Source organism: Elephas maximus, chromosome 19 (assembly GCF_024166365.1).
Source record: "Elephas maximus indicus isolate mEleMax1 chromosome 19, mEleMax1 primary haplotype, whole genome shotgun sequence".
NCBI classification, from domain to species: domain Eukaryota; kingdom Metazoa; phylum Chordata; class Mammalia; order Proboscidea; family Elephantidae; genus Elephas; species Elephas maximus.
In genome coordinates, this window is record NC_064837.1 from 20,375,008 (window position 1) to 20,391,510 (window position 16,503).

Genomic DNA, 16,503 nt, shown 5'->3' on the forward strand with positions numbered 1-16,503 from the left:
CTCGTCTGTCCTCTGCCCCTCTGACTTCCAGGACCCTGGACTGTGGGTTTGTGGTGGCCTACCTTGGCTTTGCTGATGGTGCAGTGCAGGGCGTTGTTCTCCTGGTCGTAGAGCAGGCTGAAGTCCAGCGTGCCCAGGGCGGCTGTGGGCAGATAGGAGCACAGGTCATTGGCCACATCATGAAGAAGCCTCACCCTGGGGCAGGTGGATGTCTCCAAGTGGTGGCTGTCACCAAGTGAACCACTACTGTGAGCCAAATACTCTTCGTCCTTGCTCCCCATCTACTCAACCTGGGAAGGGAGCAGTATTCTCCCACTTTCCAGATGAACGGTTGAGACTCAGAGGTTAAATTGGTCACCCGCAGTCATGGGGATGGTAGCCCAAGATTCAAACTCAGGTGGGTGGCACCAGACCTGGCCCCTAGCCCCTGTGCTGCGTGGCCCATAGCTGGCCCAGTGTGGTGTCCACGTGTACTGATACTCAGCTAACGGTAGTTCCTGCCCTCCTTGTGTAATCACCACTCTGGGCTCTGTGCATCAGTTTCCCTTGCCTGTTATATGTCACAAGGATTTTGTGAGAAGGCAGAGGCTGCAGGTACTGGCCAGGCTGATCCACTTTCCCACCCCCCAGGCGGTACGCAGGGCTGTGGCTCCTGGCCTCTCCAGCCCCTTGGGGACCCTGGGAAGGCTGTGAGGAGCAAGCTGGGTCCTCACACTACTGTCCCCAAGCCTTTCAAAGGCAGCAGGTGATTCCCAAGGGCTGGGTAGAGGATCCAGCAATGATTGGCTGCAGCTGCTGCCCTCAGAGGCACTCATACCCAGCCGCCGTGGCCTTCCATGTCTACGGGGCTCCCATTGGGAAGGCCAGGGGTGCTGGTGGGGGCATAGCTCAAGGCCCATCCCCAAACCGCAAGACACACATTCACAGGATGTCTGCAGAAGCCCAGGTTCTGCTCCCAGGTGCTGGGCTAGTCAACTGGAACCTCATTCATTCATTTGTTCATCCATTCGCTCATCATTTACCAAGTGTTTACAATATGCCTGACTCTAGAGATAAAAATATCTATAAAGCAGGAAAGAAACAGCACAAAGAAAGCACAGTCTGATGGGAGGAACAGATGAAAACAATTTACCACAAGAGTCTGATGAGCCAGGAGCTATGGGGGCCCAAGGAAGGACGCCTGACCTCGATGCAAACTGGGGCAGTCAAGGATGGCTTCCTGGAGGAGGTGATGTTTCACCTCAGGATAAGTAGGAGTTCACTGGAGGCACACTGGGGCTGGAAGAGGGGGCGCTGCAACTACAGGCAACCGGCAGGATAGAGGGCTGTGTGGCTGCTCTCCCTGAGTGGAGAGCAGGGCCAGATTTGAAGGGCTTTGTTTATTAGGCCGGAGCCCTGGTGGTGCAATGGCTGCTAATCAAAAGCTCGGCAGTTCAAATCCACCAGCTGTTCTTTGGAAATCCTGTGGGGGCAGTTCTACTCTGTCCTACTGTGTCGCTATGAGTGGGAATTGACTCAATAGCAATGTGTTTTGGTGTATTAGGCCAGGGGCTTCCAACACGGGTTCAGATCAAAGTATGGCCCCAGGGCCAAATCTCGCCACACCCATTTGCTTACAGATTGTCAGTGGAAGCTTTCCCCTTGCAAAGGCAGAGTTGGGTGGGTGCAGCAGACCATACAGCCCCACAAAGTTAAAAATATTCACAGAGAAAGTGTGCAGACCCTGGCCCAGCGCAGGGGCCCAGGCATGACAAAGTGTCTCCAGTCTGCAGAGAAACAAACACATCAAGGCCCATGTGTACGCTGAATCTTGCTGGTCTTGCTCCCCAGCTCCTGGCACAGAGTGAGGCCCACGGCCCGATTTCTTGGTACCGGACTGCAGCCTAGTATGGGTTGCAAGACTCACTCTCTGATATCTACTCCTCAGGTTCAAATCCAGGGTCTGATCTTCCTTGCTGTGCAAACTTTGACAGCTGCGCGACCTTTGACAGCTTACCTAACCACTTTGTGCCTCAGTTTCCTCATCTGTAAAATGGAGACAACAACAGTGCCCACCTCACAATACTGTGGAGTCCCTGGGTAGTGCAAACGGCTAATGTATGTCACAGTCATAGCCTGGACACTGAGGGGGTGTGAGACCATCCTCCACCAAGTGGTCCCAGGTGGCTACTCTCTTCGAGAGTTTATTTTTCTGTCTCCCCCTTTGCCATCAGCTTGAACCCCCTTTTAGAATACTTCCTTTGGTAGCGCAAGCAGCTCTCCCTCCTTTTCAGTAGTTGATTGTTCTTTCTATGAAGCTTCGTGGCAATACGGGTTAGAACTGTGTCTAAACTAAGAGTCAATAGGCCTTGAGTGGAGCTTTGGTGATAACTGTACGTGGCCTTTTGTGCTCTATGTCCTCCCTCCCTTTCATGCAGGTGGGCAGGTCAGAAGGCTGTAAGTGAGGTATATGTGACCATGCCTGTAACCACCAATACAGCCATGGGCCCAAGATTCACCAGGCCATGCTTTTGGGATACCAGTCCCCAAAGAAGTTAGCTTTACATGAGAGTAAATCACTCTGCTATTTAGGTCAAGCCGGCCAGTGGCTCGTTCCCCCCAGACATGTCTCGTCCACATCCGTGAGACCAGAGAAGAGCAGACGGTCAATCCACATGGCTGGTCTGTTCACACCAACTTGCTCACCAACTGCTCACAGGAGCAGGGACTAGGTGGATTCTAGTGTGTAAAAACACACACTCCACAACCTCTGCCCGTCTCCCGATCCCAGAGAAGGACAAGCCAGCGAGATGAAGGGGTTGCCTGCTCCCCACTGGGAAACGCAGTTCCAGGGAGGAGAGCGGAGCTCTGTGGAAATTCATTCATAAGGAGGAGGACTGGGATGCTGCTCAGCTGAAAAACAGCACCCGTGACCACTTTCTGGGAAGTAACAACATGCCCAGTGCTTTGCCAGGATGTGATTAATGAATTTCTTTGAACTCCAATGGAGGTTTTACAAGAACTGTTGTTGTTGTAGTTGCTGTCACGCTGGCTCCATGTCATGGCGACCCCATACACAACAGAACGAAACATTGCCTGGCCCTGCGCCATCTTCAGGATCGTTGGTATGCTTGAGTCTGTTGTTGTGGCCACTATGTTTTTGGAGTGCCTTCCAACTTAGAGGGCTCATCTTCCACCACTATATCAGACAATATTCATTGTGATCCATGTAGTTTTTTTTTTTTTTTTAATCGTGCTTTAGGTGAAGGTTTACAGAGCAAATTAGTTTCCCATTCAACAGTTAATACACAAATTGTTTCATGACATAGGTTGCACTCCCCACAATGTGTCAGCACTCTCCCCATTACCACCCTGAGCTCCCCATTTCCATTCTTCGGTTGTCCTGCCCCTTCCTGTCTTCTCATCTTTGCTTTTGGGCAGGTGTTGCCTTTTGGTCTCATATCCATGATTGTTCTAAGGAGCACTTTCCCCTCGGGTGTTGTTGTTTATTTATAGGTCTGTCTATTATTTGGCTGAAAGGTGATCTCCGGGAATAGCTTCAGCTCCAAATTAGAAGGGTATCCAATAGCTACAGTCTCAGGGGTTTCTCCAGTCTCTCTTGGACCGGTAAATCTGGTCTTTTTTATGAATTTTAGTTTTGTTCTACATTTTTTTTTTTCCACCACTCTCAGCGGGACCTTCTATTGTGATCCTGGTCAGAGTGGTAGATAGTGGTAGCCGGGCACCATCTAGTTGTTCTGGTCTCAGGCTGGTGGAGGCTGTGGTTCTTGTGGTCTGTCAGTCCTTTGGACTAATTGTTTCCTTGAGTCTTTGGTTTTCTTCACTCTCCTTTGCTCTGGATGGAAAGAGACCAATAGTTGTATCTTAGACAGCCACTCAAAAACTTTTAAGACCCCAGACGCTATTCACCAAAGTAGGGCGTAGAAAGTTTTGTTTTATTTTATTGTGTTTTAGGTGAAAGTTTATAACACAAATTAGTTTTTCATTCAAAAATTTTATACACAAATTCTTTCGTGACATTAGTGGCAATCTCTGCAATGGGTCAGCACTTCTCCCCCTTTCCTTTTCCACCTTCATCAGATTTCCTGTCACTTCTTCTTGCCTTCTTGTCTTTGTTTTTGGGCAGGTGTTGCCATTTGGTCTCATATACTTGATTTAACTAAGAAGCACATTCCTCACGTTGTGTTATTGTTTATTTTATAGGCCTGTCTAATCTTTGGCCGAAAGGTAGACTTTGGGAGTAGCTTCAGTTCTGAGTTAGCAGGGTATCCAAGGGCCATAGTCTGGGGGTTTCTCTACTCTCTGTCAGACCAGTAAGTCTGGTCTTTTTTTGTGAATTTGAATTTTGTTCTACATTTTTCTCCCACTCTGTCCAGGACCCTCTGTGATCCCTGTCAGAGGGGGTTGGTGGTGGTAAGGTGCATCTTAGATGGCTGCTCTCAAGCTTTTAAGACCCCAGATACTTCTCGCTGAAGTAGGATGTAGAACATTTTTTTTACGAACTACGTTATGCCAATTGACCTAGATGGTCCCCAGGCCTCAGTTCCAGTTACTCGGTCCCTCAGGGTGTTTGGATGTGTCTAGGAAGCTTCTATGGCTTTTCTTTGGTCAAGTTGTGCTGACTTCTATATTGTGTGTTGTCTTTCCCTTCACCAAAGTTAACGCTTATCTACTATCTAGTTAGTGATTTTCCCCTCCCCACTTTCCTCCTCCCTCATAACCATCAAAGATTCCTTTTTTCTGTGTGTAAGCCTTTCCTTGTGTTTTTATAATAGTGGCTTCATATATTATTTGTCCTTTTGTGATTGACTTATTTCAGTCGGCGTAATGCTCTCTAGACTCATCCATGTTATGAGATGTTTCGCGGATGCATCATTGTTCTTTATCATTGCTGTGCACGGTGTGCACGTACCATAATTTGTTTATCTATTCATCTGTTGATGGGCACTTAGGTTGTTTCTATCTCTTTGCTATTACGAATAACGCTGCAATGAACATGGGTGTGCATATATCTATTCACGAGATGGCTCTTACTTCTGTAGGATATATACCTAGGAGTGGAATTGCTGGATTGTACGGGATTTCCATTTATAGCTTTTTAAGGAGGTACCATATCATTTTCCATAGTGGTTGTACCATTTTACATTCCTACCAGCAGTGCGTAAGAGTTCCAGTCTCCCCGAAACCTCTCCAATATTTATTTTCTGTTTTTTTTTTTTTTTTTATTTGTGCCAGTAATGTTGGGGATGAGATGGTATCTCACTGCAGTTTTTTTTTTTTAATAATTTTTATTGAGCTTTAAGTGAACGTTGACAAATCAAGTCAGTCTGTCACATATAAGCTTATATACACCTTACTCCATACTCCCACTTACTCTCCCCCTAATGAGTCAGCCCTTCCAGTCTCTCCTTTCGTGACAATTTTGCCAGTTTCTAACCCTCTCTGCCCTCCCATCTCCCCTCCAGATGGGAGATGCCAACACAGTCTCAGGTGTCCACCTGATACAAGTAGCTCACTCTTCATCAGCATCTCTCTCCTACCCATTGTCCAGTCCCTTCCATGTCTGATGAGTTGTCTTTGGAAATGATTCCTGTCCTGGGCCAACAGAAGGTTTGGGGACCATGACCACCAGGATTCCTTTAGTCTCAGTCAGACCATTAAGTCTGGTCTTTTTATGAGAATTTGGGGTCTGCATCCCACTGATCTCCTGCTCCCTCAGGGGTTCTCCGTTGTGCTCCCTGTCAGGGCAGTCATCGGTTGTGGCCGGGCACCATCTAGTTCTTCTGGTCTCAAGATGATGTAAGTCTCTTGTTCCCATGGCCCTTTCTGTCTCTTGGGCTCTTAATTATCGTGTGACCTTGGTGTTCTTCATTCTCCTTTGATCCAGGTGGGTTGAGACCAATTGATGCATCTTAGATGGCCGCTTGTTAGCATTTAAGACCCCAGATGCCACATTTCAAAGTGGGATGCAGAATGTTTTCATAATAGAATTATTTTGCCAATTGACTTAGAAGTCCCCTTAAGCCATAGTCCCCAAACCCCCGCCCTTGCTCCGCTGACCTTTGAAGCATTCAGTTTATCCCGGAAACTTCTTTGCTTTTGGTCTAGTCCAGTTGAGCTGACCTTCCGTGTACTGAGTATTGTCCTTCCCTTCATCTTTTTTTTTTTTTCACCTAAAGTAGTTCTTACTCATTGCAGTTTTGATTTGCATTTCTCTAATGGCTAATGATTGTGAGCATTTCCTCATGTGCCTGTTAGCTGCCTGAATGTCTTCTTTGGTGAAGAGTCTGTTCATACCTTTTACCCATTTTTTAATTGGGTTGTCTTTTTGTTTTTGAGGTGTTGAAGTATTGTATAGATTTTAGAGATTAGACCCTTGTCAATATGTTACAGCCAATTTTTTTTTCCCCAGTCTGTAGGCTGTCTCTAGAACATTTTTTTAATGTTAGGCCAATTGACCTAGATGTCTCTCAGGATTATGGTCCTCAGCCTTCAAGCCCAGTAACTCACTCCTGTGAGGTGTTTGGTTACATTTAGGTTGTTTCCATGACTGTGCCCCCTATGTGCTCTATTATGTATATGAAAAGACATGCAGCACATATGAATATACAGAAATATCCAAAGCCAAACCTACATATGAATGTAGGTGTACTCCCATATGCCCTCCCACACCTATTGGGCATACATGTTGGTGGGATTATTTCCAGCATCATAGCAACATGCAAGCCACCACAGTACGACAAACTGACAGGTGGGTGGTGGTGTGTAAGAAATAATAGTTTATAAATAGAAGTCAGTCACAATTTTTAGAGGCTTCCGCTGATGAAGCTCTTAGGGAGCTTGTGGTCTATAATTTTCATATCCCAGTTGGAGAAATGAGGCTCAGAGAGGGGAAGTAATCTGGCCAGGGTGGCACAGCAGAGCTGGACTCAGAATCCAGGTCTCTTCACTTCCATCCTGATAATTTTTCCCTTAGAGTGTAGTGTCTTCTAAAAATTTTTTTTGTGGTACTTTGTTTAACTGAATTCTCAGGAGGATGCAGCTAGGAAATAAAGGAGCTGCTCTGGGGAAAAGGGAGGTAGGGGCTTAGCTGCTGCCCTGGAGGGGAACCTTGAGTTGGAAATGTACCCTGGGCTGGTGGTTGGGGTGAAGAGGGCCCTCAGGGCAGGGTAAGGTGTGTCTCTTTCTGGTTGAGCCACACACCCCTGCCCTGCCTACTCAAATCACATGCCCCAGCCAAAGTTTACATCTGTGGAAAAATAATGAGGGTGGGTCACTAATGGCCCTTTGAGAGTTGTCACCTGCTTGCCAATAATTACAGAGCTTTGATGGGCTAATTCAAAGCAAAGCAGGCTCAAGCCCTGTCAGTTCCTCTAAGGCTGACCTTCACCCTGCTCTGGGTGCTGGAGACTGGCTGCATCATTATGACCTTGATTTGCACCTGAACTTTTTTGACACATACACCCTTGGGAACATGCAATCTGCCTTGATCTCTTTTTTTTTGAGGTGGGGGGGTAGATTATTTATTTACATTTTTTTTTATTATGGCAAGTATACAGGTAACAAAACATTTGTTGCCATTTCAACAATCTTTACATGTACAGTTTCCCCTGATTTTTTTTTGAAGAAAAATATCAGCCTCACAAATAGGTAAAATCTGTGACAAGCACCACAGATAATTACCAAGCCTGAATCGAAAACACTTCACAAATGGGGAAACCGAGGCACTGAGCCAAGGCGCTGCTCTGTGGGGCACAAAGAGGAATGAGTCATGCATTCCTGCTTCCCAGGAACTTAGTAGCAGAAGGTTAGGACTTTCATAAACCTAATCGTTTCCCTGCTTAAATTTTTTTCGAAAGTTCCCCATTGTCTCCTGAACTCAGTTCAACCTCCCTGATGTGCCATTTTGAGGTCTTCTGTGACTTGACCACTTTGGCCTCATCATCAGCCACAGAAGACCTCAAACTCTGTTTTTCATGGCTCAACTGGGCTGTGTCCTATACCTCTGTGTCAGTGCCCATGGCAGTCCCCGTGCCAAGAGTACCCTCTCTCTCCTCTTTCCACTTTGCCAGCTTGCTTCCTCCCTCCTCCCAGCCTTAGAGTAGGGCCCTTTCTGTGATGCCCTATATATGTGCAACTGGTCCCTGTTTGAGTTCCTCCTCCCATTCCTCACTGCTGGGCTACTCATTTGTCTTTGTTCCTGAAAACTTCCTGATAGCAGAGGTTGCATATCAGGCATTCTTGAATCTCCATGCCCAGCACAGTGCCTGACACACAGTTGGTGTTGTCATGCTGAATGAATAAATATATGACGACAGGTGGGCAGAACATGATTGAGGCCAAAAGAGGTTCTAGGCTCAAAGGAAGAGGGAAGCACAGCCAGTGGGTACTGGGAACTGCTCTGAGTTGAAGAGGGTCTTTGTGCAGACCCAGCAGCAACTCCTCCGTTTCGTCCTTGCTCCAGAACTCCATAAGCACCAGGGGGGCTGAGTCCAGCCCTGACCCCAGGGCAGGTTTAAACAGGGGCATTTGATGCAATTCTGACCAATGAGACAGGAGAACAAGCCTCCTGGGACTTCTGGGAGAAGTTTCCTCACTCTTAAACTGAGACATAGAAGTGAAAAAGGCCCTTATCAGATTTAGGATCTTATTGCTGCATGTGACACCTGAACCCACAGCAGCCATCTTGGTCCATGAGGAAGGTCAGCCTAAGAGGGAAAGGGGATGACCAAGTGGAAAGACAGGCAGACCCATCGCCCTTGATGATGCCATTGAGCTGCTGAGTCACCCTACCCTGGTGCTGCACAACCTCAGCTCTCCTCATTGTTGAAGCCACTTTGAACTGTTCTCTGTTATGTGTACCCCAAAGCAGCCTAGTCATTACATCTTTGAAGACTGGACTGGGTTTCCACAGGTGGAGACCAGGAGGGAGAACATCAAACGCAGGAGAGCAGCAAGGGCAGGGGTGTGAAGCAGAGGGCACATCTGGTGGGCACAAGTGGTATGTCAAGCTTAGCCAGAATGCACCCTGGATAACCGGGAGAGGAGGGCACTGGGTGGCATTTCTAATTCCATTTCACTGCACTTTCTCCCCATCGTCGCTCCTCTATTAGATCTGTTTGGAACATGCCAGTTTTGTGTTTGTGCCTTGAGGAGACTTAATAAAGGATGGGATTTAAAGAGGGCGGGGAAGAAGGCTGAACAAATAAACAGCTCTCGGCCTTGGACAACAGAGCAACCGCCCTAATTTCTTTTTGTCAGAACAGAGATAATCCAATAATTAGGGCAGCAAATAGCATAACCCTGGCTAAAGCTGTAATGAACCATCTGGTTTGAATCATTTAGGCTTATTCTAGGGATCTGGTTGTCAGAGCCCAGAGGGGAGCATAGCCTGGGGTGGTTGGGCAGAGGGCAGTCCTGCCCAAGAACCTGTTCACCCCACAGGCAGGAGCCAAGATTTCTGCACTCCCACATCTGGGCTGTTTGCTCAGCCCCTAATAGGATCCAAGCCCAAGGGTGGGCCACCCCTTGAGGAGGATGAGGAGGCCCAGCTGGCCCTGGCTCAGTCACACACCCTCCTTCGTAAGCTCTTCTCTGGGCCTTCTTTACAGTGTTTTGTAGTGTGCCCTGGTGATACAGGTGTGGTCAGGCCAGTTTAAACTGACAAAGCTGTGTCCAGGACAGCCTTGTACTGCTGACCCTGAGTGAGTCTGTCCCCTGTCAGGATTCAGCCTATTCCCTTTTGCACTCCCTCTGCTCCTAGCAAAATGCTAGGTGAAAGACTGCTGAGTTGAACAGAGAGGAGGCAGCTGGCCAAAGCTTGGCATTTCAGGTCCCCTCCTTGCCTGTGGATTCAGGGACTGCCAAAGCTATGCCCAGATTTCTCACTTCTTGATTGTATGTCATCCAGAGGGCCCTCTGTGCCCCAAAGCAGGTGGCCTGAAGCCCTGCCCTGCCCCCTCACTCCCTTGGCTCAGCAGAAAAGATACGGCAAATGGAAAGGATTTCTCACCCCCCGTCTAGGGGTGGTTTTTCATTCAGTACAGCCAAAGGGGTGACTCTAGTCCCAGCTAGGGCCTGTCAGAGGCCACAGCAAATGAAGGGGTGCACTTTGCATCGGGTGTCAGGAGCTGGGGGTGGGGAAGAGCCAGGGCACAACCCTGCAGGCAATAAGCTCCACCGACCCAATTTCCCCAAGCCGGCAGGAAAGTGGAGGGGGACGACTGCTTCCCACCCTCCATGCCCACTGGCAGGGCCTCAAGATGCCAGGTGCTGGCCAAAGGCTGTGGTCCAGGCCTGGAGAAAGTGCAGAGCAGGGAGTTTCCTCACACAGGCTGGCGCTCCCACCGCTGCGGCTATGGGCCTCCCAGGATAAGGAGATGAGGGGTCTGCGCCCCAGAGTGGCACAGGTAAGTCCTCACCTTCGGCTTCCAGTGGCACATTTTAGGCTCCGGAAACTCCCAGCCCTTGGCCTGTGTGAGCGCCCACGCCAGGCGCGGCCAGCCTCGCTGCGCCAAGAAACAACCAGGCAGCCTTGGCGAAACCCCAGGAGGACCCCTGCCCCGCCAGGTCCACATTCCTGGGCAGGCCTGAGTGACGCGACTGGGGCCAGAGCTGGACTGGGGACCTTGTGCGCAGCGTACCCCCATCCCCACCCCCACCCGGTGCAAACCGATTCCGCACCGGGCGGCTTCTCGCTTCAGCTTCCGGGCTAGGCCCGGGTCGGGCTGGGCAGGCACCCCCAGGGACGGAAAAAGGCGCCAGGAGCGTCCTACTGGGCCTGGGCCCCAGGGTCCCCGGCACTTGTCCGCTCCCTGAGGCTCGGAGCTCAGCCCAGGAGGTGGGGGCGCGGGCTGGGGGAATCCACTGGCCCCGGGGGGCCGGCGTAACAGGTGGGCGAGGTCGGCGGCCCGAACAAGCGCTGCGGCGGGGTCCACGGACGCGAGGGGAGGTACAGCCAAGGTTTTTCCAGAGGACAAGCGGCTCCGCGGTCCTCCTGGTCCTCGGCCCGCGCGCCAGCAAAGCCGCCGGGCTCTGCGGGCCGCTGGGCCCACCCGGGAGACCGGCCCTGCCTCAGCCCGGGCCCCCTCCCCAGCCCATTCTGCCACTGCCCCCCGGCCGCAGGGCTGGCCCGAAGCGAGCTCGCCGGGCTGGGAGCGATCGCACGACCGGCAGCAACTGGTGTCTCGCCGGGGCGCAACTCCACCCTTCCAGGGAACAAAAGCCGCCGCCCGCGCCCCAGAGCTCCCCGCATGGGGGCCGAGAGGTGGCGCGGCGCGGGTTTTGGGGAACCCGACCCCCGGAAATAGGACATCCCAAACTCCCACCTCTCCAGTCTGGGCAGGTGGGACGTCGGGCTGGGTCTGCAGGGCGCGCGAGGAGCGCACAGAGCAAGCGAGGGGTCCGCGCCTGGGCTGGGGGTGTATGCCGAGGGAAAACAAGAGGGACGAGAGGGGACCGAGGGGCTAGCGAGGGCAGGGAGGACGCCAGGACCCAAGAAAAAGAAGGGCCGAGAAGTCGGCGAGTTGGAAACTTACTGCAGTCGTCGGATTCATAGCCGTCGGCGTCCGGCTCTTCCTCGGGCGGTTTGGCGGGCGGCCGCACCGGGCTGGGGCCGGGGATGGGGCCCAGGCTGGCGCCGTAGGCTCCGAAGAGCTGGTCAACATCCTCCTCGTCGTCGCGAGGGCCGTCGGAGGGGCTGCGGCGGCCCGCGCTGGCCGCGGCCGGGCGCACGGGGGCCTCCGGGGGCGCAGCGGCAAGGGGTCCAGCGGCCGGGGGCAGGCCCCGCGGGAAGCGGGGGAAGTAGTCGGAGATCTGCTTGATGGGCCGGATCGGGCCGGGGCACACGTCGATGGCCATATGCTCCTGGATGCTGATGGTCGCCTTATCGCCGCGCCGCCGGAGGGTCATGCAGGCAGCGCGGCCCCGCCCGGGCGCGTCCTGGCCCGGCGCGGCCCCGGCCAGGGGGCTGCTCAGCAGGCCCGGCGGGGCGCGGCGGGAGCTGCCGGCATCGTCGGCGGCGCCCCCGGACGGACCTGACGCGGATGCTGCCTGCTCCGGGCGGCCGGCGCGAGTGAGTGCCAGGGGCCGGCAGGCAGGGGGCGGTCCCAGCCCGCGTCACCCGGTAGCAACCAAGCAGTGTGAGTGCGCGGGCTGCGCGGGCGGGCGCGGAGCTGAGCGAGCTGAGCGGCGCCACACTCACTGGCACTCGCACCGGCGCGCACGCCGGCCCGGGACCCAGCGCGCGCACACACGGGCGGGCAGGGCCACCCGGACGTCTGCCACTCACGCACAGTCGCAGGACAAGCGGGGAGCGGAGGAGGGACCCCAGAACCCACACGCGCACATTTCGCGCGTGCCAGCACAGGCTGGGCTCGGTTCACTCTCACAGGACACACGCAGGTGTGTAAGGGCACTCCGAGCTTACACAAACGTGTGCACATACACTTGGGGACAGCGTCCACTCACACCTGCAGGACACACACACAATCACATGCACACATACGTCCAGAGTTGGTGGAGGATGCTGTGGGCACCAGCCAGAACACACACACACCTAACAGTACACACAACACAAGCATATAGACAGAGGCAGATTATCCAATAAACAAGATAAACGCGGGTTTACTTACTAATCTGTAGTGAACAATTTCACATTTTTTCACCACATCAAAGATTTTGCTTCTGGGTATGGCTGGCATCTGTCTCTCTCCCAACCCCACAGCACCGCCTACAGAATCAAAGCCTCTTTTAAGATCCCTGACAGGGGCCGGTGATGACTCAGTAAGCAAGGTAAGCACAGGCTTACTTGTGCTTACTTACTAATCTGTAGTGAACAATCTTACATGGATTTCACTTTGATGTGGCCTGGGGAAACCCATGTGAAATTATTCACTATAGATTAGTAAATTAGCAGAAGCCCATGCTTACCTTGTTTATTGGATAATCTGCCCCTGCACGGAGGTGGTTCAGGATATCCAGGGCACAGCTTCTCATGCGCTAAGCACACCTAGCAGGACACACACACACAGAAATGATTAGGGGATTCACAGGCATGCCTTCCCCCACCACACACATTCCCTAGCAGGACACACACACACATACACACACACACAGTGATTAAGGGATTCACAGGCATGCCTTCCCCCACCACACACATTCCCTAGCAGGACATGCAGCCACAATAGCAGGCTATGCACACTGTCTGCTGTATAAGGACAAGCCTGGCACTATCTGCTCTCCAGTCACACACAAACACAGTCTCTGTAATCTCAGCTCAGTCCCTCACTCTGTCATTGATGGGTTTGAAGGACACAGCTCGCTCATGGGCACAGGGTGGGTGAGATCATTGACCAGGGCTGGAGTCAGGAGGGGGTGAGGGTCAGCAGGCCTAGGCAGAGGAGATCTTCCCAGTGCCTGAAGAATCAGGCAGAGGTGGAAATGCAGGGTGTGGTCTGCCCACCTGCTCAGGCCTCATAGTGGTCAGATAACTAAACAAATCCCAGCCAGACAGCCCCGCCCAGCTGTTGTCTGTCTTTCCAGAACCAGAGCTCTGTTGGGAAAGGCCGCTGCTTATACAGGTGTCTCCCCAGAAAGCCCGGGGCCTGGACAGAATCCTGTTTACTCTGTGGATTTCACTGACATGTCAGGGACACTTACCTTCTTGGCCAAGTTCCTTCCAGGAGTCTGAATGAGGGACCCCAAGCCTGTGTTCCCCTCACTGTAACTCCTATGGAGGGGTGGGGAGCAGAGAGAAGAGAGAAGAGGCCTTGTCCTTATCACTTCCAGGTGCATGATTCTGGACAGGTCATTTGATCTCTCTGAACATCAGTTTACTTAACTGTGAAATAGGTTTAATATCAACCCCATGGCATTGTGGTGACCTGCGTCTAGCCCAGGCCATGGCAGGTAAGAAGGGTTGGCTTTCCCTTCTCTCTTTCCTTGGGAGATGGGCCTCCCTATGAGAAATGATGGTGTGTCCTGTGCTGTCTCACGGTAAGTGCTGAACTGGGTGGTGATGGTCATTACTTACCTTTGAAAACCACATGAATGTTCACAGCTGTCATTTCATTGGTTCCTCAAATAAGCCCATCAGGTAGGCAGGCATGCCGTTCCCATTTTGTAGGGGAGGGAATTGAGGCTCAGAAAGAGAAAATGACTTGCTCAGGGTGAAAACTGGCTGGTGGCAGAGCTGGGATTAGAATACAGGTACCCTGACTTTTTTGATGTTTCCAACCCCCAGGGCCATCAGAACTCAAGGGAGAAAGAGCAGAGCTGGAAACCCGGGAAAAACCTATGGCTTTCTGGACAGAAACAACCCGAATAAAAATGAGGTGGAGGAAGGAGATAGAGAAGGGGGCCAAGAACCTCAGAGATTACAGTGGGAGTGAACTAGCCCTGGAGCCCTTTAAGGACAATTTAGGACCCTGATGGGGAAAAAACACAGCTCTCCTAAGAGTCAAAGGCTAAGGGAAGGACAGAAAAGCCTGGGAAGATAGCCTGACACAAAGGGGTTCTCACTTCTAGGAATGCTTAAGGGGATCAGTCCTTAAATAGGCACAGAAGTGACTTTTTCTGTACCAGAGGTCACAGCATCACAAAGTGATTATGTAATGATACGGGGTATTTAAATACAGACAGCGAACTGTCATTCCATCATTTCTTCACTTGAAGAGCAAGATTTTACAGATGTGGGAACTGAGGCTTCTGGAGGTCAAGCGACCAGCAAGACGTAGACTGGGGACAAGAGCCATGACCCCTGACCTAGTGCTCTTTTTAGTGGGTGGAGGCCATACCCATATGTCCACCGGGGGTGGGGAAGAAAGAAGAAGGCCGACTGGATTCTCCTTCACCTCTTGATTTTCTGTGGGCCTGGCTCTTTGGAGGATTAACTCATGGCTCTGGGCTCTGCAGGAGAGGGCTCTGAGGGTCTGGGACTGGGAGAACTAGCCTCCAGAAGCACCAAGCCTGGGAACTCCAGGACGCCTGCTGAATAAACATGAGATATCTGTGGTGTTAATTTCTGGCAGGAAGTAGGTGGAAAAAAAAAAAAGATTTTTTTTTTTAGTAGGTGGAGTTCGAGGTCTGAATGTGTCCCTCTGGAAACTGGGCTCAGATGGGGTAGGGCTCCCTAGAAAGAGACAAGTGGTGATATCTGGGGAAGTCCAGTTTCTAGAAAGAGCATGGGCCAGGGAGTCAGACAGACTTGGGATCAAATGCTAACACCCACCTCCTGCCAATTATGTGTAACTTAGGGCAAGTGGCTTAACTTAGGCCTCAGTATCACCTGTGAAATGGGGAGACTATGAACAACCTTGTGAGAATTAAGTGCAACGATAGCTATAAAGTACCTGGCACAATGCCTGGCATGTAACAACCGGTTGCCATCAAGATGACTCTGACTCATGGTGACCCCATATGTTTCAGAGCAGAACTGCATTCCCTAGGGTTATCATGGACGGGACCTTTTGGAAGCAGATCACCGGGCCTTTCTTCCGAGGTGTCTCTGGGTGAGTTTAAACCGCCAACCTTTTGGTTAGCAGCTGAGTGCTTAACCATTTTGCACCACTCTGGGATTCTGGCATGTAACAAACACTCAGAAAATTGTAGTTCCCCTGTTCTTGCCTTCCTGGTGCAAACTGTCACCCTACGCCCTGTGCCTGCCTCAGTTTCTCCAGTACTGAAAGGCAGTTGGCTGCCCTCTCTCTGTCTGCTGTGAGTACCAGGTGAGGACACTGGGAGGCAACGCGTTGAGAAGTTAATGTACTCATCCAGGCTGGGGCAACCGCTGGCATGTGTGGGATCTTAAAGCAACTGGACATGTCCAAACCCCATCAATCATGTTGCCTTCCTTTTTCCATGGTGGGGTGTGTGGCTCTGCAGCTGGACTGGGCCTTGGCAAAGTTAAGTGGGTCGAGTCAGCCTTTGGTCACAGTGTTTGACCTCCCTTCTCCCCCACCAGTTTCTCCCCAACACAAAGCCTCTTGAAGGTTCCTGCCCAAGAAGGTAGAAATGTGTCCCCTCAGAGGACAGTCCAGATATCTGCCCACCAAGATGTCTCTTCACAAAGCAGAGTCCAGGCACTACCTCCCCACATCCACTGATTCCGATTTCGGGATTTGGAATGGGGAACTGCGCTTTAACTAGCACCCTTGGGTTATGTTTTTGCATAATGAAGGCTGAGAACTGCTGGGTTAGAAGGTGCTAATGGATTAATACGGTGACTCTCAACCTGTACTGTTGCCTCCAGCCCACCCATCGCTGCCCATCGCTGACACCTCTCAGTATTTAGCAATTCTTCACTGGCGAGGTGGGATCCTGTCTTGGGGAGTGTTGGAATTTCTAAAGCCGTTTGGCAAAGCCCCACTGGAGAGTCGGATACACCCCACTTTGGGCATTGTGACCTCTTTCCTGGCTGAGAACCACCAGCTAAAGCTTTTCCTCTCATTGGGTGACATGCATTTTAGAGGAAATGACCTCTAAGATGCACTTGGCTGGGTGTCC

At 51.6% G+C, this 16,503-nt stretch overlaps 1 protein-coding gene across 1 annotated transcript in view; it reads right to left on the minus strand.

Annotated features, from left to right (window-relative positions):
• DOC2B (double C2 domain beta) overlaps positions 1-12,032 on the minus strand; it is a 38,191-nt gene extending 26,159 nt beyond the window's left edge. The window contains exons 1-2 of the mRNA XM_049858721.1: positions 11,538-12,032; positions 63-142 (exon numbers count right to left, since the gene is read on the minus strand). Coding sequence (XP_049714678.1) covers positions 63-142; positions 11,538-11,910 — 453 coding nt within the window. The 5' untranslated portion in view covers positions 11,911-12,032. The remainder of the gene's footprint in view (positions 1-62; positions 143-11,537) is intronic.
• Positions 12,033-16,503: the final 4,471 nt, after the last annotated feature.